Source organism: Microtus oregoni, unplaced genomic scaffold, assembly GCF_018167655.1.
Source record: "Microtus oregoni isolate MIOR12 unplaced genomic scaffold, Mior012 000015F_ref0000493, whole genome shotgun sequence".
Lineage (NCBI taxonomy): Eukaryota > Metazoa > Chordata > Mammalia > Rodentia > Cricetidae > Microtus > Microtus oregoni.
Genome location: NW_024543074.1, coordinates 14,723,617 through 14,741,761, shown reverse-complemented (window position 1 = coordinate 14,741,761; position 18,145 = coordinate 14,723,617). Strand labels below are relative to the sequence as shown.

At 48.8% G+C, this 18,145-nt stretch overlaps 1 protein-coding gene across 4 annotated transcripts in view; it reads left to right on the top strand.

Moving 5' to 3' along the window:
- The window catches only part of Hnf1b (HNF1 homeobox B), a 53,328-nt gene extending 36,057 nt beyond the window's left edge, over nucleotides 1–17,271 (top strand). For 2 of the 4 annotated variants that reach the window (XM_041665334.1, XM_041665336.1), the window contains exons 6-9: nucleotides 1,191–1,323; nucleotides 5,490–5,684; nucleotides 8,252–8,370; nucleotides 16,342–17,271. In XM_041665334.1, coding sequence (XP_041521268.1) covers nucleotides 1,191–1,323; nucleotides 5,490–5,684; nucleotides 8,252–8,370; nucleotides 16,342–16,362 — 468 coding nt within the window. In that variant the 3' untranslated portion in view covers nucleotides 16,363–17,271. Of the gene's footprint in view, nucleotides 1–1,187; nucleotides 1,324–5,489; nucleotides 5,685–8,251; nucleotides 8,371–16,341 lie in introns of all 4 variants that reach the window. The other 2 variants (XM_041665335.1, XM_041665333.1) reach the window with 1 other exon arrangement.
- Nucleotides 17,272–18,145: the final 874 nt, after the last annotated feature.

The window sequence follows — 18,145 nt, the reverse complement described above, 5'->3', positions numbered from 1 at the left end:
TTCCAGGACACCAGGACTATGCAGAAAAACCTTGTCTCAAAAACACAAAAATTAGAAATTATTTCAAAACTATGGATGGTAAATTACTTTGAAAAAGCCTGCATATCAAGCTGATTTTTATATATGGTTATAAGAGGACATTGGAAATATTTTTGATTAATATTGAGATCAAAATGACACATTTTCACAGTGGTTTTTATTTAGTACTATTGAGAAAGTTCCAGCCAGTGGGCTAATAGACACCTTTGTTAAAGCAAGGGTGAGCCCCAGGTAGGATTTGATACTTTTTTACAACTATACACCAGGAAAGATGAAAAATAGGAAAAGAGATTAGTCAGGACAAATAAAAGAATTAAATACAGCAGTCGTAGACAATGCACATGCAAGAACTGGTCGCTTCACCTATGGATCTGCCGTTAAAATGTGATGGTGAACAGTAGAGACGGGTTTAGTTGTCCCTAGTAGTGTCGGCGCTTTGACTGAAGACAGAGGAGGAGGGAGGGAGGAGGGGGAGCACTTTTAAAGTATGGTGAAGATTTGGGGAAACAAGAAAAATCTTAACTCCCCATACTCTTAGTAATTAATCAGTGTGGGGAGAGGCAGAAGGAGATTCTCATATAAAATAGGTTAAAAATGGTTCCCAGGGCAGACTGACCCTACTTGAAGAACAGGTGGACGTACTATTTCCGAGCTTCAGGGTCTCAGGCAAGATGCATGTCTATCTGGAAAATGGGCATGTCAGAACTCTTGGGACTGCAGTGAGCTGATGCATGAGCGGGGAGCACTCTGCACTCCTTCCCGATTCCTAGTCTACCCTCACTGAGGAGTCCTAGGGCATTGCCTCTGTTTTATTTTTAGCAGTCCCCTATCTCCGGCATCCATCACATAAAAGATAGGAAATCAGGATGGAGGGCACCTGAATAGTGAGCAGGTGACAGTCATGTAACACACTAACAGAAGGACGTGTCAGTCAAGATGGCACGTCAAAGAATGGACAGATACCAGGGCCATGAGGACAGAGCCCTGACTGTCACTATCCTCCCCTCCGCTTCTAGAACGGAGTCTGCCCCGCTGTTTAACTTTAGTTGTTATGTGAATGGATCAGTTGCTGAGTGGTAGCATTCTGGAAACAGCCCTCCCCTTAGTGGTTTGACCCCACTCACGCTGCCTTTCTTTTTCCTTTCCAGCAGATCACTGTCTCAGGAGGAGGACTGCCTCCCGTCAGCACCTTGACGAATATCCACAGCCTCTCCCATCACAATCCCCAACAATCTCAGAACCTCATCATGACCCCCTTGTCTGGAGTCATGGCCATTGCACAGAGTAAGTTCCTCTCTTTGTCAGTAAACCTGCGGGCAGGGAGAAAAAATGAAAAGCAAATCAGAACAACAGAAACAGGCACAAAAGGCTCCTGTGAGACCCCACCCCTCCCCCACCGCACCTAGAGGATTTTTCAGGGTAGGGTGGCTGAGACAGGGCATCCCTATCAAGCTGGCCTTGAACCTGCGGCCATCTTCCTGCCTTTGCCTCACGACTGGGGCCACAGACGTGCTCAGTTGTGCTCAGCACACTTGTAGGTTGGATTTTAGTTTTTGACTCCTTTTTCTCTCCTCTACCATACCTATCGTACATTTATCCTACAAGAGATACTTTTCTAATGGCTTTGAATCCAGGTCACATTTTACTAGTTGTGCAGTTAGTTCAAATTGCTATACTTTCTGGGGTTGGAGTTCCTCATCTATAAAATGAGTTGTTAGCACTATGCAGTGATAAGGAATACAGACACGCTTGTAAATCTAGAAAGCAGGACCTCTCATAACTTTGGCTTGTACGTTTGTTTCCTGTTCATTCCTAACCCTGTGTATTGTCTTGTGGGGTTGGTGAAGATGGAGCAAGGCTTTGATGGGTTTCTAAAGAAGTCTTATCATGTCATAGACAAGTCCTGTAAAAATACAGAGGACCCAAAAAGGGTCACTGACTGAGCTTTCTAAATTTTAAAGAGAAGTAGATTGTTTAACACATGCCTGAAGGTGGGTGGTGGGTGAGGTCCCTTTAGCCCCAGGAGGCTCTGTTCTGTAGCCAGCCTTGCTCCCTCAGAGGTGAGCCATTGCTGGCTGTGGGAAGGCAGGCTTCTTAGAGGTTTTGGATGTTTTTCGCCTTCACTGTCACTGAATATCTGAAGGTTTAAACATTTTTCTGCTTCATTATGACCACTCAGGCAAAGCCATTGTTTCTCAGAATCATCTTTGTGACCTGAGATCTTCCTCAGATGGATCCAGAGATTCCTAAAGATGGCATGTTGGTTAATTCTTCAACTTTGCACTGCCCCATGGTCCAGGGCCCCGTGTGAATTGCTTCCTTGTCTTGTTCCTGCTTTTTGCTTCCCTCCCTTCCTGTCTCCTAAGAACTGGAATCGTATAGGAGAATGGCTTAGGCCTCCTCTGAGGGCAGAGACAGCAGGGACCGTTGAAAGCACAGGAATTTATTGAATGACTTTGTGGGGCTCTCGCCCTGTCCTTAGCTGCTGGGATGGAACCACACTCAGCATTTCCTTTTGCAGAAGGGAAATGGGAATAAAGAGATCTTTAGGAGATTTACAAAGTTAAAAGTTACTTCAGAATCACTTCCATTTCGCTGACCCTCTGGTACACGGGCTCCTACAGCAACCAGACTAACACCAGGACTGGGATGAAGAATGAGGTGCTAGCTGGGCGGTGGTGGCGCACGTCTTTAATCCCAGCACTCGCAAAGGCAGGCAGGTGGATCTCTGTGAGTTCCAGGTCAGCCTGGTCTACAAGAGCTAGTTCCAGGACAGGCACCAAAGCTACACAGAAAAACCCTGTCTCAGCGGGGGGGGGGGGGGGGGGGGGGGGGGGGGGAGGGTTGGGGTGGGAATGAGATGCCTAAAACCAGCTTGCTTACCTTCCTAAAGAGTTCATGGGGGGCCGGGCGGTGGTGGCGCACGCCTTTAATCCCAGCACTCGGGAGGCAGAGGCAGGCGGATCTCTGTGAGTTCGAGACCAGCCTGGTCTACAAGAGCTAGTTCCAGGACAGGCTCCAAAACCACAGAGAAACCCTGTCTCGAAAAACCAAAAAAAAAAAAAAAAAAAAAAAAAAAAAAAAAAAAGAGTTCATGGGGTTGGGGGAGATGACTCAGCAGCTAAGAGTGCTTGTGTGCCACCAAGTCTGATGACCTTGAGTTTAATCCCCAGAACCCACCTAAAGGTGGAAAGAGAGAACCGACTCCTGCAAGTTGTCCTCTGACCTATACAGGTACATGCCTGAGCACACGCGCGCGCACACACACACGCACACACACTACAAAAAGAAAAAGGCTTGTGGGTGAGCTACCCTTTTCCGTATTTCTTCAAACAAAATAACACACAAATTGCCCCCACTTCCTTTCTTCCCATACCAAGCACTGACTAAGACACACCCTCAGCTGTATTAACGTAGGTGCTGTCTGAACTACAGGTTTGCCTAGGGCCATGCTGAATTTTCCACATTTGTTCTCCCCATCCTGTGCACCCATGCATCTCAACCTCCTCACAGTGTCTCCTGCAGCATGTGGACAGGGTGCACACTGACCTCAGGTACAGTACAGGTGCGCATGTGCACTGGGGTAGACAGAGCATAAAGAAGGGTGAGGATTGCCAGGAAGTTTGGCTGAGACCCAGTCAGTGAGAGAGAAGTTTCTTGTTTTCTCATGTGTACGGGTAGTAGTGGGGGCTCTCTTAGCACTGTGGGACTCTGGACAAGTGGCTTGTCACTGACAAGTCCTCATTATCTTTGCTCCTTCCGGATGAAAGAAGCCACGTGTCACGCACCATGGGGGAGCTAGGATGACATAGAGGTTCTCGGACCTGGACCAGAAGCACACTGGGATCTCAGACTGTCGAAAATGAGATTGTTGGGCCCCACCTCTGCAGGTTTTGACTCATTGAGTCTTGGGTGGGGCTCAAGAATGTATGTTTCTTAAAGAGGTCTCCTGGGTGGGTCGAAGGCTCGGGCTTGTTTCTGAACTGTGCTCTCCAATCTCATCCAGTCTAGAAGGGTTAATATCCTTTTCTGGGCAGAGATTTCCCTACGAGAGTAGTGGGCACGGGATCCTGGATAAACAGAGAATTCATAGGATTTCCTGGGAGCCATAGGCCAACAGTAAGAGGAGGAAAATTGAAATAGAGTATCGGGATGTCAGGTGAGATGCACACTTGGGGAGAAGCTGAGTCCCCCAAGAAGGTAATATTCTAATGATAGTCTGAGGGCGATTAGAAGCCCCCCCACCCATCAAGTCCCACCCAGGGGGGCCAGGAAGAGGATTATCTGTTCTTCCTTTCTGCTCAAGGGTATCGCCTTTTAACTTTCTGATAACAGTATCTGCTCGAGCTCCAAGTGGGCAATTGTTGAAGACTTTGTGCTGTCTCCCTGGAGGACTTCCCACAATACTGCTTACCTCTCAAAGTGTTCTCCCTTGCAGGAAGACTCTCCAGATCTCCCCTCTGCACTTACCTACAACCGGCCCTCTTCATCACATCCCCCACCCCTGACTTCCCAGAAAGCAAGGTCTAAGGGGCATTGGCAGCTCAGGGACAGAGACTGGGGGATCTTCTCTGCTCATCCTCTGGCCTCTACTCTGATCCTATCTCGTCTTCCCCAGGGTCATACCAGGTAGCAACTAGAGCATGGAGACAGGAGACCCAGGCCTTGCAGTGGTGGCTGGGGTTCAAAGGAAGTCTTGGGATGCAGGCCTGATACCAGAACACAGATGTGGTCCCCATGTCCCCAGAACAGAAAGAAGGCCCGCCCTGCTGTCACATCTTTGACTTACTGCTTCCTTCTCCAACCTAGTACTTTGGGTACCAAAAGCTCTAGCATATGTCTACTTAACAGACAGGCTGTGTTCTCGTGTGTTCTTCCTCTCTCTGCGACTGTCAACAGAGCCAGTTCAACCTCTTCCAGGGGACTTGCGGGCTCTGTTGTGCACCCTCAGACTCAGTCCTTCTGGGCCTGTGGAAACCTGAGGTTGTGGGAGTGGAGGAGGGGAATGGGAAGGGGGGGATCCTTGGAGGCAGAAGGGGCTGCCGCATACTGATGCCCTCTATTGGAAAGACAGGTCTGGGTAATAAGCTATACCCCAAAGTGGATATCTTTAACTGTGCCAGAGGACACCAGGACAGACTTCTCATAGTCCAGCATGGGTGGAGCCAGCAAACAAAGTCAGTTTTTCCAGGATTCTGGTGACCTCAAAGGAGCTGAATTTGGGAGGTCATCGGATGATTTGGAGAGACCCTCAGGTTTTCAAAACTTTTATCTTTCGGGTCTCGGTTCCCTTGTTTGTAAAGTCATTTTCCGTGCAGTCTCTTCCATCACAGGCTCTGCCCAGTGACATGCGCACCGAGCAGGGCGAGGCCCCGTCTGTGACTGATGCTGCCCGTCACATCTGTTCATCCCTGGTGTACCGCTCTGACTCTTCTCCCTTGCTCCTACAGGCCTCAACACCTCCCAAGCCCAGAGTGTTCCCGTCATCAACAGTGTGGCCAGCAGCCTGGCAGCCCTCCAGCCTGTTCAGTTCTCCCAACAGCTGCACAGCCCTCACCAGCAACCCCTCATGCAGCAGAGCCCAGGCAGCCACATGGCCCAGCAGCCCTTCATGGCTGCGGTGACTCAGCTACAGAACTCGCACAGTAAGGACAGAAGCGTGCCAGGGTCGGAAGTTTCTTGGAAGATTACTGGCTCTGCCCTTGGGGTGTCGTTTCTTGGAAGATTACTGGCTCTGCTCTTGGGGTGTCGTTCTTGCTTTTCTGTCCTCTTTCCTGGCTCCAGCACTCCAAGTGGGGAAGTCTGCAGAGGAAAACCATCAAAGGGGCGCTGGCAAAGCACGTGGAACACACAGGACAGTTTCCCATCCCAGCCCCTGATGGTCACAGTCGGCCTGCAACTTGTGATCTATTTGCCTCTCTGAAACAGATGCATTTTCTGGAGTCTTAAGTGCCCATAGCCTACAAACTCTGGAAATCTCTAATGAAAATCCATGAAGCTTGGAGTGGAGATACAGTTCAGTGCCAGAGCATGCACCTAACAGGCACGAGGCCCTCAGTTCAATCCCTGGCACTGAGGACAAAACAGACAAGGGCTAGAGAGATAGCGCAGTCAGTAAAGCGCTTGTTGAACGAGCATGAGAATCTGAGCTTGGATCTCTGGGGCCCACATCAAAAATCTGGATGTGGTGACATGGGCCTACAATCCTAGCTCCGGGGAGTAGGGACAGGTAGATCTCTGGGGCTCACCGGCCAACAGTTTAGCATACTTGGTGAGTTCAGGCCAGTGAAAGATCCTGTCCCCAAAAACAACCCAGATCACACCAAAGGAGCAACAACTAAGATCACCTCTGACCTGCATATACATGCATGCATGCAGGCAGGCACACATGCCCACACATCCATGAACATAAAAACCAAACAAATTGCCATCAACTGATATGGAAAATATCACCTGTGCTCTACCAAGTCAAGGAGCACCAGAATCTCTGTCCTTTGCATGCGGGGGGGGGGGGGGGGGAAGAACCACATTCAGCTTTTATACCTTCCTATATTTACCTATCCCTGCCTTCCATCCTGGACTCAGGCCTTCCACTATTCTGGCCAAGTATGGCTATAGCACCAATTTTAAGTTAAGGAGGGCATTAAAGAAGGGGTGGACATCTTGCCTGTTTTAGGAAGTATCTAGACTAGACTAGTCTTAAACAGCTATGCAGCCTCCGGCTACTCTGAGTCTCATTTTCTTTGTGCATAAAACAGGAATAGTGGCCGGTCAGTGGTGGCACATGCTTTTAACCCCAGCACTCAGGAGGCAGAGGCAGGCGGATCTCTGTGAGTTTGAGGCCAGCCTGGTCTACAAGACCTAGTTCCAGGACAGGATCCAAAGCTACAGAAAAAGCCTGTCTCGAAAAACCAAAATAAATAAATAAATAAATAAAAATAAAAAATAAAGGAATAGTGTGGTTAGGGAGTAATTATGAACATGAAATAAAAATGTGGGTGACCTGCCTTTCATAAGCATAAAGTGTTGCGGAAACACGTGTTTACTAAGTCACTCTTAAGAGGCAAGGAGGGAAAAGGGGATCGGAGTCGTTCCTCCAGCTGCTGTGGACACACGGCAGGTCTGAAGTTGAACGAACAACGTGGTTCAGCCTTCTCTCCTTGGGGCTCAGTCCTGACTCAGGCCTGCAGGGCTGGTTTTTAAACAGCACCCCACATTCCAATCACATACCTTTGACTTTTAGAACTCTGCCGCAGCCTGCAGTGGAGTCTGGGACTCAGGTGTGCCTCACTTGCCTTCCTCTAGAGTCTGACACTATGTTCCCGACTCCCCACATAGGCCTGGATGGCACCACGGTATCCCAGTGGTCACCATGACCCATGGGGTCGCTCAGAACCAGCAGACCTGACTAGCCATCAGACGAGCTCAGGGGGACTAGAGCAGGAAATAACCAGAAGACAGTGACCTTCACCTCCTTTTCACACCGGAGGCCTCCTTGGTAGGGTTCGTGTTTTGGGAACATGCTCGTCCCTCCCTCGTGCCCAAGCACCCACATGCTTTCATTAGTTAGTCAGGTGAGCTAGGAGCTACATGATTCTTATGGATAGCTAGCACGCATCACAAGGTTCCACATTTGGTAGGTCAGTACTAAAACAACTAAATGTTGAGTCACATGCTCCTGGAGGTCTTATTTGAGTCAAGTCTCCTTTTGTTTACCCTTCATATTTCTGTGATGTCATACGGCTTTGATATCCTTGCAGTGAAACAGGAATAGCTCAGAAGGAGACCGTTAACCACACGTGCATCTAATTACTGTTGTTAATCAGTCCTTGACTCAGGGAGGAAGCCTGACATTTGAATTGTGGCAGAAACAGTAAGTGCACACCTGGGCAGTTGCTTTGTGTTATCCAGGAGGTATACTCCATATGCCCAAGGTCGCCCATTGATGCTTAGGTGCCGAATAGTTTACCCGAAGTCAGGGAAATAGAAGTGTGCACAAGGTATATATTTAGCTCAAAGCAGCTTAAATGTGATTATTTTCCTACAATAGATGTCATCCTTGTCTTATAAGGGAGGAGACCAAGCTGAGATTAAGTACCTTGAGTAAAAAAAAAACAGGATTTCTCCGTAGGAGAAATAGGAGGTATAGTGTGGCTTATGGTGGTATTGTGACTGTGGATACATTGAATTTGTCTTCTCTCTGTCTCTCCAGTGTACGCCCATAAACAGGAACCCCCTCAGTATTCCCACACCTCCCGGTTTCCATCTGCGATGGTGGTCACAGATACCAGTAGCATCAATACCCTCACCAGCATGTCTTCCAGTAAACAGGTAATGCCAACAGAATGGCGCCAGGGTGTGTGTGTGTGTTCATATGATGACTACGGCTGTGAGGTACCAACCGAGTAAGTGTATACTCAGTCACGGTTTCATTCTTGTGAGACTCTTCTCCAGTCACCTGCTAAAGAGAACCCCTGAGGTCAGGGGGCAAAACAGATGGACCCCAGGCCAAAAATACTCATTGCTCCCCAGCAAGAATACTAAAGGAAGACTGGAGTGGGATGAGTCAGTGGAGCCCGGATGACACAGTGCCGTTAGACACTGGAATTGAGCATTCCTGACCGGGATGGTTGATGATCCATAGAAAGGGTTTTTCCAGGAGAGGATGGGAGGTCAGGATATCTGTTGCGTTGCCAGCTTTGCAGAGGCGGTCAGTGGGGAAAGAGAAAGGTGGATGGGGCCTTGGGGCTGATTCTCTTGGTCTAGGGCCCATACTACCCCCAGGCTATAAGCTCCAGGACTAACCTAATTGTGCTAACCCTTTGACGACTCCCCAGTAGACAGTGTGACTTTTTCAGAGGTCTGTGCTCATTCCATGGTTTATTAAGAAACTCAAATTCAACTTCCTGGTGCACAGAGAGTGGGGGGATCTGGCAGCTTTGTCACAGCCTCAGAGGATGAGTAATCCCCACCTCCCAAAGAGGGGACGGAGTCATACAAACAACGAGCCAACAGGGAGGGCTGTTGCTCAGACAACTGGACAGGACACTGAGAACCAGAAAACAGGACAAGATGTCTGAACACAGTTGTGGATTCCAGAGTAACACAATGAGACCTTTCAGCAGACGGGATCTATGTACTGTGGGAACTGTGTGGCCTCTATCGATTGCTAGATAAGGAGGTGACAACCTTGAACTTCATGTCAGAAGCACCCATCAAGGTTTGATCTTGTTGATCGGCTCCCCCCACTCCTGAGCCCTGTAAGTCACACCTCACCCACTGTTACAAGCTTCCGATCAGATTCTTTCATGAGCCTTGACTCATCTTCTTCTGGTCCTAGAGCAGTGGTTCTCAACCTGTGGGTCACGACCCCTCTGGAGGATAAGGATCCTTTTCGCAGGGAACGCTTATTAGATATTCCGCAAAGTTAGTTACGAAGTAGTAATGAAATAATTTTACGGTTGGGGTCACTATAATATAAGGAACTGTAAAAGGGTTGCGGCATTAGGAAAGTTGGGAACCACTGCCCTAGAGTGAAGTAGGGAGGGCTCTACTGCTTTATTTGACCTTTCATTTCTTTGTCTTGAAAATGACAATTGTACCTTCACTTGTTTCAAGGATTTGGAGAGGTCATGTATATTAAGTGCCTGGCATATCTTGGATGCCAAACACATGGTTTGGGTTGCTGGGCTCCAAAACTGGAATTAGAAGGAGAGGTGTGTGGGACCCTCTCTACCACTCTTCTCTCACCCAATAGACGATTAAAAGACAACCCTCGGTTGCCCTGCCCTTCGACTCTTGACTCCCGTGCCATTTCCCACTCTTTGTAGCCATCAGGGAGAACATTTATCTGTGCTCACCAATCCCATCGGGGGGCAATCAGGCGCAGCAACCCTTCTTGGGAATGCCTTCTTCTTTTAAAGGGTTATCCATCCATCTACCGCTTGGGCAGCCCTAGACAGGGCGGTAATTAATTATCCCTGTCTTTCCCACATTGACTTTGATGCTTGCTTGTTGAAACGAGTCCTCTGGATTCAGGAAATAGTCTCTTAACCTGCCTCAAGAAGCTCCCAGAGATGCTGCCATCACCCCCACGTGACTTCTGCCCTCCACTGGGCAGAGTGGCTAGTCAACCTTGAAGCTGTCTGAGCAGCTTCCTTGATCTGTTATGAAGTTGTCTCTATAGTCCAGAAAGTCTCACAAGTGGCCACACCCTCATCTCTGCAATGCTGAAGATGCTTATAATACTAATAAGAATTATTTAAAAATTCTCAGGTGGCCATGATGGTACATGCTTGTAATAGCAGGACACAGGAAGCTGAGGCAAGAGGAGCATTGTCTCAAAAGAAAAATGTAAGCCGGGCGATGGTGGCACACGCCTTTAATCCCAGCACTCGGGAGGCAGAGGCAGGTGGATCTCTGTGAGTTCGAGAACCGGCCTGGTCTACAGAGCTAGTTCCAGGACAGGCTCCAAAGCCACAGAGAAACCCTGTTTCGAAAAACCAAAAAAGAAAAAAAAAGAAAAGAAAAATGTAATGCTTTATAGTTTATACCTCTCTCTGGTGAATATCATCATTTCTGAAACCCAGAGTGGAAAGTGACCTACCCAAGGTCATGCAGATGAACTTAGCCCCCAGACTTCAGGTTTGGATCCCAAATCCTGGACTCTTTCCATTTAAACACCTACACTCCCTACTGAAGTGCCCATAACAATCGGCAATGCTTTTGTTGTTGTAAGTGGTTTAGAACCAGGGGGAAAATGAAGCATGTGTGCTCAGTTCCAAACAGAAAACTTCCTTGGAACCAAAGCAGCAGGAAGAACAGAAGAGGGTAGACTGAAGCCACACCCCTCTTCCTGAGGCACCAGGGACATGAGCAGCTTTTGTTCTTTGTTCGTTTTAAATTATCCTTCTCCGTGAGCAGACAGCATTCTCGTAAGGGAACACCGACAGAAAGAAGGAATATAGAAGGAGAGAGATGGTTTCAAAACCACTCCTAGGTGTTAAGAGCATGTAAGATATATGGGAGAAAATGGGTCCTGGGTCAAGTATGTTCCAGGGACACTAGTTTAAACAGAGCCTGCTGGGAAGGGTTTCTCAGAATAGTCCATGGGCTGGTGTGTGTGTGTGGAACCAGCAACTAGTGCCTGCCGTGGCTGGGCCATGGAGACACACCCTGGACCATGCTATTTTACAGGCATTGTACGGTGGCTGGAAAAGCCAGGACACCTGAGTTAATTCAGACTCCACCAGCCACTGCTGTGTGAACTTGGGCAGCTTTTCCCCATTAAAACTACTAAAACTGTTGTTTGCTTTATAAATGGGGACACTCTACCCTGTCTCACAAGTGCCTAACAGGGTGTCAGGGCATAGTCAAGAGCAGAGGGAAGCTCCCTCTCTATTCCTTCTTCTGTCTGTGCTCCTTTATGAGCCCATCATCTCCCCTCCTGACTTCTTCAGCATCTACCTCAGTGTTTGGTCTCTATGTGGTTATAGGAGGCCCTGCCAACAACATATTTTCCACATTATGGTCCTCTCTCCCAAAGGCTCATCATCTTGGGTCTAGGCTCCAGATCACTGTTTTCCTTGCTGCTAAATTGGGCCATAGTATATGTTCAGTGGATGGATGGAGCAATCGATGAATGAGGGGATAGATTCAGAACTGGTACTTTTTAGTACCTTCAATTTCCAACAAACATTCAAGCTACTGTTCTACCATATATTATCTGGCTAACTCTCCTACTCCTGCCAGGTAGATATTTTTATGCAGAAATCCAAGGCTCAAAGATGAAGAGGGAGATGAATAATTTCACACAATTGTAAACTCCACAGCTCTCACCTCCCAAGATCTCTCTCTCTCTCTCTCTCTCTCTCTCTCTCTCTCTCTCTCTCCTCTCTCTCTCTCCTTCCTTCCTTCCTTCCTTCCTTTTGAGTTGATGATTTCAGTGCTTTGGGTAGCCTCTGAAGCAATTGCTGCTTTCCTGGAAGATGGAAAAGAGCATGTTTCTGTGTTAGCAGAAGGGAAACAATGATTGGGAACCTAGTGGCTTGAAACTCACGGCACAAACAAGCCTGGCGTCAGTTTTGCAGCGATATTCCTTCCTCTGCTTCCCAAATGCTGTTTACAGCCTTGTGCTGCCATACTTGGCTTCTGATAGCTATGCAAGCTTAAGCACCATAATAATGGTGCAGGGTTGTGCATGTATAAGGAAGGCTAAATCTAGACTGTGAACTTGTAGCTGTCTGATTCTGGCACTTACTGTTGCGACTACAGACCTGCCTTGGGGCCCTCCAGGATGGAGTTTCAGGAATCATTGGCTGCCATGAGTCCTTCCGTAGCTCCTGCCCTCTGTCCTTCCCAGAGAATTTGTCTCTTCCTCTTCAACTGTTGGGTGTTGTGAGTTTTGTTCTGAGAGGGTTTGTGGTCTGGGCTCCTGTATAGCAGAGACTATACAAGAAATGACTTCAGTCACAACCAGAGTGTGCAGGCTGTGAGCTGACTCCTGCTCCCATAGCTCTCTTCACCCATCCTTCCACTTTTTAGTTTACAGAGAGGTCAAGAGAAGCCCCGGAGGTACTGACAAGAGAAGGCGGGCTGCTTCATGTTGGGTCCTCTGAAGCTGGCCCTTCTTGTCAGTCATTTTCACCATTGGGGTGAGGAAAGCAAGATGGATAATGACTAGCAGTGCTAAGCCTGGGAGTTGGCCAGATCAAGACTCAAAATTCTACTCCATATGCCCTTGGGGAATATGTCAAGCCTCAGTTTCCTTCTATGTACAATGAAATCTCTTTCATGGGATCATTGCAAGGATTGATTGCAAGAAGTCCCCAGTGTTTGACCCCAGGGAACATCCAGTCCGAGCATCAGACTTACAAATGACTGAGAATTATTTCCTCCTATAGTTTCACTCAGATCTTTTTATAAAGTTGTATCATTTTTGTTTTATGTGTTAATGTTTTGCCTATGTGTATCTCCGCACCGTATACATGTAGTGCCCAAGGACGCCAGAAACAGGTGTTGCGTTCCCTGGGACTGGAGCCCTAGATGCCATATGGGTGCTGGGAACTGAACTCCAGTCCTTTGTAAGAGCAGCAAGTGCTCCTAACCTCTGAAGCTGATGCTCTGCCCCACTCCCATGGGTATCAACTTAGCCCAAGCTCAGGCTTCTCTTGTCTCTAGCTGATCTCTTTCAATGGCCCCTGCTCCCTCTTCTGTTCTTCCACACAACACTGTGGTCTGATTGCAGCAGCCAGAGTGGGCTCTTCAAGAGAAAAATCAAGCCTGTGCCTCCCCTGTCAAAGCTCCCTAATAGCTTTCCATAGCAACCAAAGGAAGAGGAGAGGTACAAGCTCTGGGTGATCAGGCTGCTGCTCCTGCTACTGTTGCTGCTATCATCTCCATACTTCTTCCTGCTCCTCCTTTGTTCACTGGAACAAGGGACTCACAGCAGCCGACAAGTGATCACACTCAGTATTGTGCATTTGGCCTCATCTGCCTGGAACACACTTTGTGGGGACTTGACATGCTTGTTCCTTCGTCTAATTCAATTCACGTGTCACCGCCTCCCTCAGTGAGTCCCCCTTTCCCACAAGTCAGCCTAACTTACCAGGCTTGTTTTCGGAAGAGTTTTCCTCTCCACCTAAGAGCTGGTGACTTAGGAGATATGCATGTGATGTTTCGTGGCATGTTGTTCAAACTCACTAGAATGTCACCTGTATGAGATGCCAGGCTGGTCCTGTTCGCAGTTGTACACCCTGGACACACAGCAGGCAGTCAGCAATGACCTGAATGGATAAATAACAGCCGTCCACCTCAGAGCGTAGACAGAGGCCAGCAGGATGGCTCAACAGGTAAAGATCCCCAGCACCCGTGCGGTGGACAGGGAGACCTGACTTTTGCAAGGCGTCCTCTGACCTCTACACACAGGCGGTGGCATGTGCAAGCCTGTGCCTTTGCCGTAAACTAATGCTAAAAACTGATGTGAGATAGAAGGCTGTGTAAGCCAAGCCTGAGCAGCGACTGCACGCAGTGGAGCCGCAGCACGCTTTAGCTACCGCCATTATGTAACAAATCCTCAGGGGACGAGGGCCTCAGCCACCACACCTTTCAGACAGGTCATAGGGTGCTCCTCTGAGCCGGGCCCCCCATGGAACTGGGTGTGCTAGGACCCCAGCGCACACCTTATCAGATGTTTATGTTTAGACTCCGAGGGGAGCAAATAATTCCAGTTCCCTTGACAACATTTAGGGCTCTGCCACCATTTTATTATGTGAGCAAACATCTGATAGCTGGAAAGTCCACCCCTAATGACAGGCCATAGGGTCTCCCTGGCGTCTCCTTATCTGCCCTTCTTGTTTGCGCTTCTGCCGAAACCTGCGAGGTCACAAGCCATTTTCTCTCTCTTCCACCTGAAATCTGAAAATTAGAAGGAAAAGGGAAGGGGCTGATATTGGGAAGTAAAGAGACTGGAGAGTGGGGGTGGGCAGAAGCAAGCAGAGGAGGCGAAGGGTATCGGGGGGATCCTGACCGAAGCCCCAAGAATGTAGGAGGAGCAGAAACCCAGCTCCTGATGCAAATGCATAGATCAGGCCCACTCTTAGGGGCCCTCAAGAGCAGCAAGAACAGAGGAAGGGGCCCGTCCTGGATGTTATTAATAATGACCACACAAACACCATGGAGGCAACATCACCTGTACTAATGCGTCAAGCCCACTGTAGCTTCCCTTCTATGGAGGAAGAAACTGAAGCACAAAGATTAATGTGACTGGGAACAAAGGCTAAGCAGAAAGAATGCTCTTAGCCCCCAACACATGCTGGAGGTCACCCAAAACCAACCTGAGGCTCGGTTCCAGTCTTCCGGGTTCTGAACCATCGGGCCAGTCCAGCTTACACTGAACCTTGATTTTTCTAAATCTGTCATGACCTCATGGGGTCGTAGTTGAGAGCCCTGATTAGTAAGAAAATAAAGGGATAATAGGGCTGTGTTTATATGGGTTCATGGGTGTGATGCATGTATGTTTTAAGGGAGCATCTCGCGAAAACAAGCCACTACGCCGAAAGGAAGCCATCAGTGCTAACAAAAGTAAAAGGGTGGGAAGAAAAGGGAGGGGAAACATGAGTCTGAAAGAGGAGCCCTGCCTTTCTGAAATAATCACAGGGGAGCTCTGGGCTCCAGAAGGGGAAGCTGCCTCACATGGATCCTGTGGCCCCTCCCAGAGGGTGGCTCCAGACACTCTGAGGTCTCCTTCCCTGGCCCTTCCAGATGTGTGGCATCAAACACCATCAGCCCTTGACTTCTTTTCCTAATGGTCACAGCCCTTAAAAGTTCTTTCTATTTTAATTAGTTTATTTTTATTTCACATGGCCTCATTTGCCTGCCTGTATGTCTGTGTGACGTTTCAGATCACCTGAACCTGGAGCTACAGGCAGTTATGAGCTGCCACGTGGGTGCTGGGAGTTGAACCCAAGTTCTCTGGAAGAACAGCCAGTGCTCTTAACTGCTCAACCATCTCTCTAGCCCCATCCTTGAAAGTTCTTAGGATTTTCAGAGCCCTCTCCCTGGTGGAAACTTTGAGTAGAGGGACATTTTCTCACCCGCTATGGCCTTGCTGCTGCTGGTAGCTCCACGGTGTCGCGGAGCCTGTGGAGTTCTTAGACACACTCCTGGGGCTGGCAGGGTGGCTCAGCTGCTGAAGGAGCTTGTGGCCGAGCCCATCAAACCTGAGTTTGATCCTGGAACTCATATAGTCGAAGGGGAGAATGGACTCGTGCGAATTGTCCTCTGGCCTCTACATGTACTCTCTGAGTGCCCACACACACAAAGAAATCAGTGTAAATGATTTTCACACTGCAAGTGCAAACTCCCAGGCCTAAGAATTGGAAGTGGAACAATGTTTTCACAGGATCCTTGTCCTGGTTGTTCCATCCAAGTTTGGGAAACAGTGGTTTAGGGTGCTGTGCTGTTAGCGGTCTTGGGAAGACTTCCACAAGAGGCCTAGAACTCCCAACCCTGCTGTTGTGTGATCTCCCTGAGCACTGTGTAAATGTCATTGTCACAGAACCCCACTTCAGGGGTAAGGTCAGCAAATAAGGACTATTTCAGGGTCTCCAGCAATGTGCTTCTTTCCTCAGAAGTGACAGGGAAAAGCTTTCCCACAGGGAGTGTGTTTCAGCAACCCCATTCCAGCTCCCCACCTCCAGGTCCTTTGCTGGCTGAGTTGCGTGTCTGCTCCCTTGGAGAAACTAAACCGATGGCCTGCGTGCACACGGCTAAACCCTTTCTCCCCTCTCTCTTCCTCTGCAGTGTCCACTGCAAGCCTGGTGATGCCTATGTAACCACCCACTTTATGTGCAGCCGCAAGGACCCCATTTTCCACACCATCAAGTCTCGCTGAGCAGCTGTCATAGAAAAGCTCAGTGACGCGACGAGCACCTGGGAGCCCAGGAGAGTTCCCGCTTACCTGACACCCTACAGACGCCTTGAACAACCTGCTCTCTCAGGGTGCAGCCTGAAGCCCTGCTTCCCTTCTCTGCAGTATTGTCTTGCCGTCTCCCGAGTGCTCGTTTCTCCCAGAGTCGGCTGGTGCACCACGGTGCAACAGGAAGCGAGAAAACCGTGGAGTCTACGCTGCAGTCCGTCGAACAAACTGATGCAAAAACTTGAATCTGTTACTGAAATGACGAGGAGGACCAAGGAGGATGTGTGCTATTGAACTGAGCCAGACCCTGTAAATACTGACAGCCTCCCTCCCCCATCCCAGATGATCTCGAGATTTCTTCTAAAGAAGTAAATTTGTCCAATGCGTGTAAACTATAAACTATTGTAATTAAGTGCAATTTCCCTTCCAGGTATCTCCCCCACCCTGTATATAATACTAAAGTTGTCTGTCACTTTTCTTTGTAAAGGTCAGAGTTGGAATTCCAAGAGTAACTTGTTCCCTTCCCCCTCCCCATGGAAAAACACCCGCAGTGGGAAATGAATCTCTTCACCACCCCTCCGGCCACAGGGATGGCATACTGTGGATAGACTGCCAGCTTGCTCTGCTCTGCTGATGTTAAGACACACCTCTGGATCTCTAAGGAGTGAGACATTAGTGGCAGCCTGATGCCCTAGCTTCCTGCGGGCCTGGGGCTCGGCCAGTGGATCCTCCAAGAAACCCCAGGACAGGGACGCCGTCTGGCTGACAGCCATCTCAGAAAGCCTCCCATTAAAGCAATTTATTTTGTCACTGTGCGAAGTCTCGTGTTTCTCATTCCTCTTCCCCTGCTATGGTTTCCCCAAAAACCCCCGGCCTGGTCTCTGAGATTCCCCAGTGAGCCCACTAAAAATACTGTGTCTGCTAGGCTGGTCTGCACTCGGGTCGTCTTCCTCTAGTGTTCGTGTTAGCTTTCTCACACTTCCATGTGGGAAACAGTTATTTCTCCATCAGACATCACAGGGACAAGGTCATAGAGCCAAGTCTGGGTCACCTGTGGTCCTAAAGACAAAAAGTATAGGGGAGAAAAATGTGGTAGGGAAATTTCTAAAATCTCATTTTAAGCATCAATTCCAGGCTTCTTCCTGCCTTCTTGGCCTCCCATAGGACTGTCTGGGCCAGAGAAGGGGCTTTCGTGGATGCCAACACCTGCTTGTTGAGGGTAATGAACTCAGTGCTGACATGAGAGGAAGGACCCTGCCCTGGCCTCAGTCCTGCCGCCTCCTCTATAGCAAGTCCCGCTGGCCTGTGCTTTTTCTACTTTCCAGCGAAGTATTTCTCAGAGAAAGCATAGGCAAGAAAACAAGTCCCTGGGTGGCAGGGTTTTCATATATCCCAATAGAGCGGGAGATGACCATTCTCAGAGAACTGGGAAAACTTGCTGAGGACCTACTGTGTGCTCATAGCAGGGGCAGATATAAAATACTGGTCCATTACTGGTTTCTGGGTTGTCAGGGCTGTGATTTGGGGTTGATGAAGTTAAGAGGAAGTTCATAGTTATGTTGAGATGAAGCCAGGACAAGGACAAGCGCTACATACACATAGATAGCAATGATCCCTTGCACTGCTCGAGGTAACCTAAAAGGACATGTCCAGGGTCCAGAGAGATGGCTCAGCTGTTAAGAGCACTTG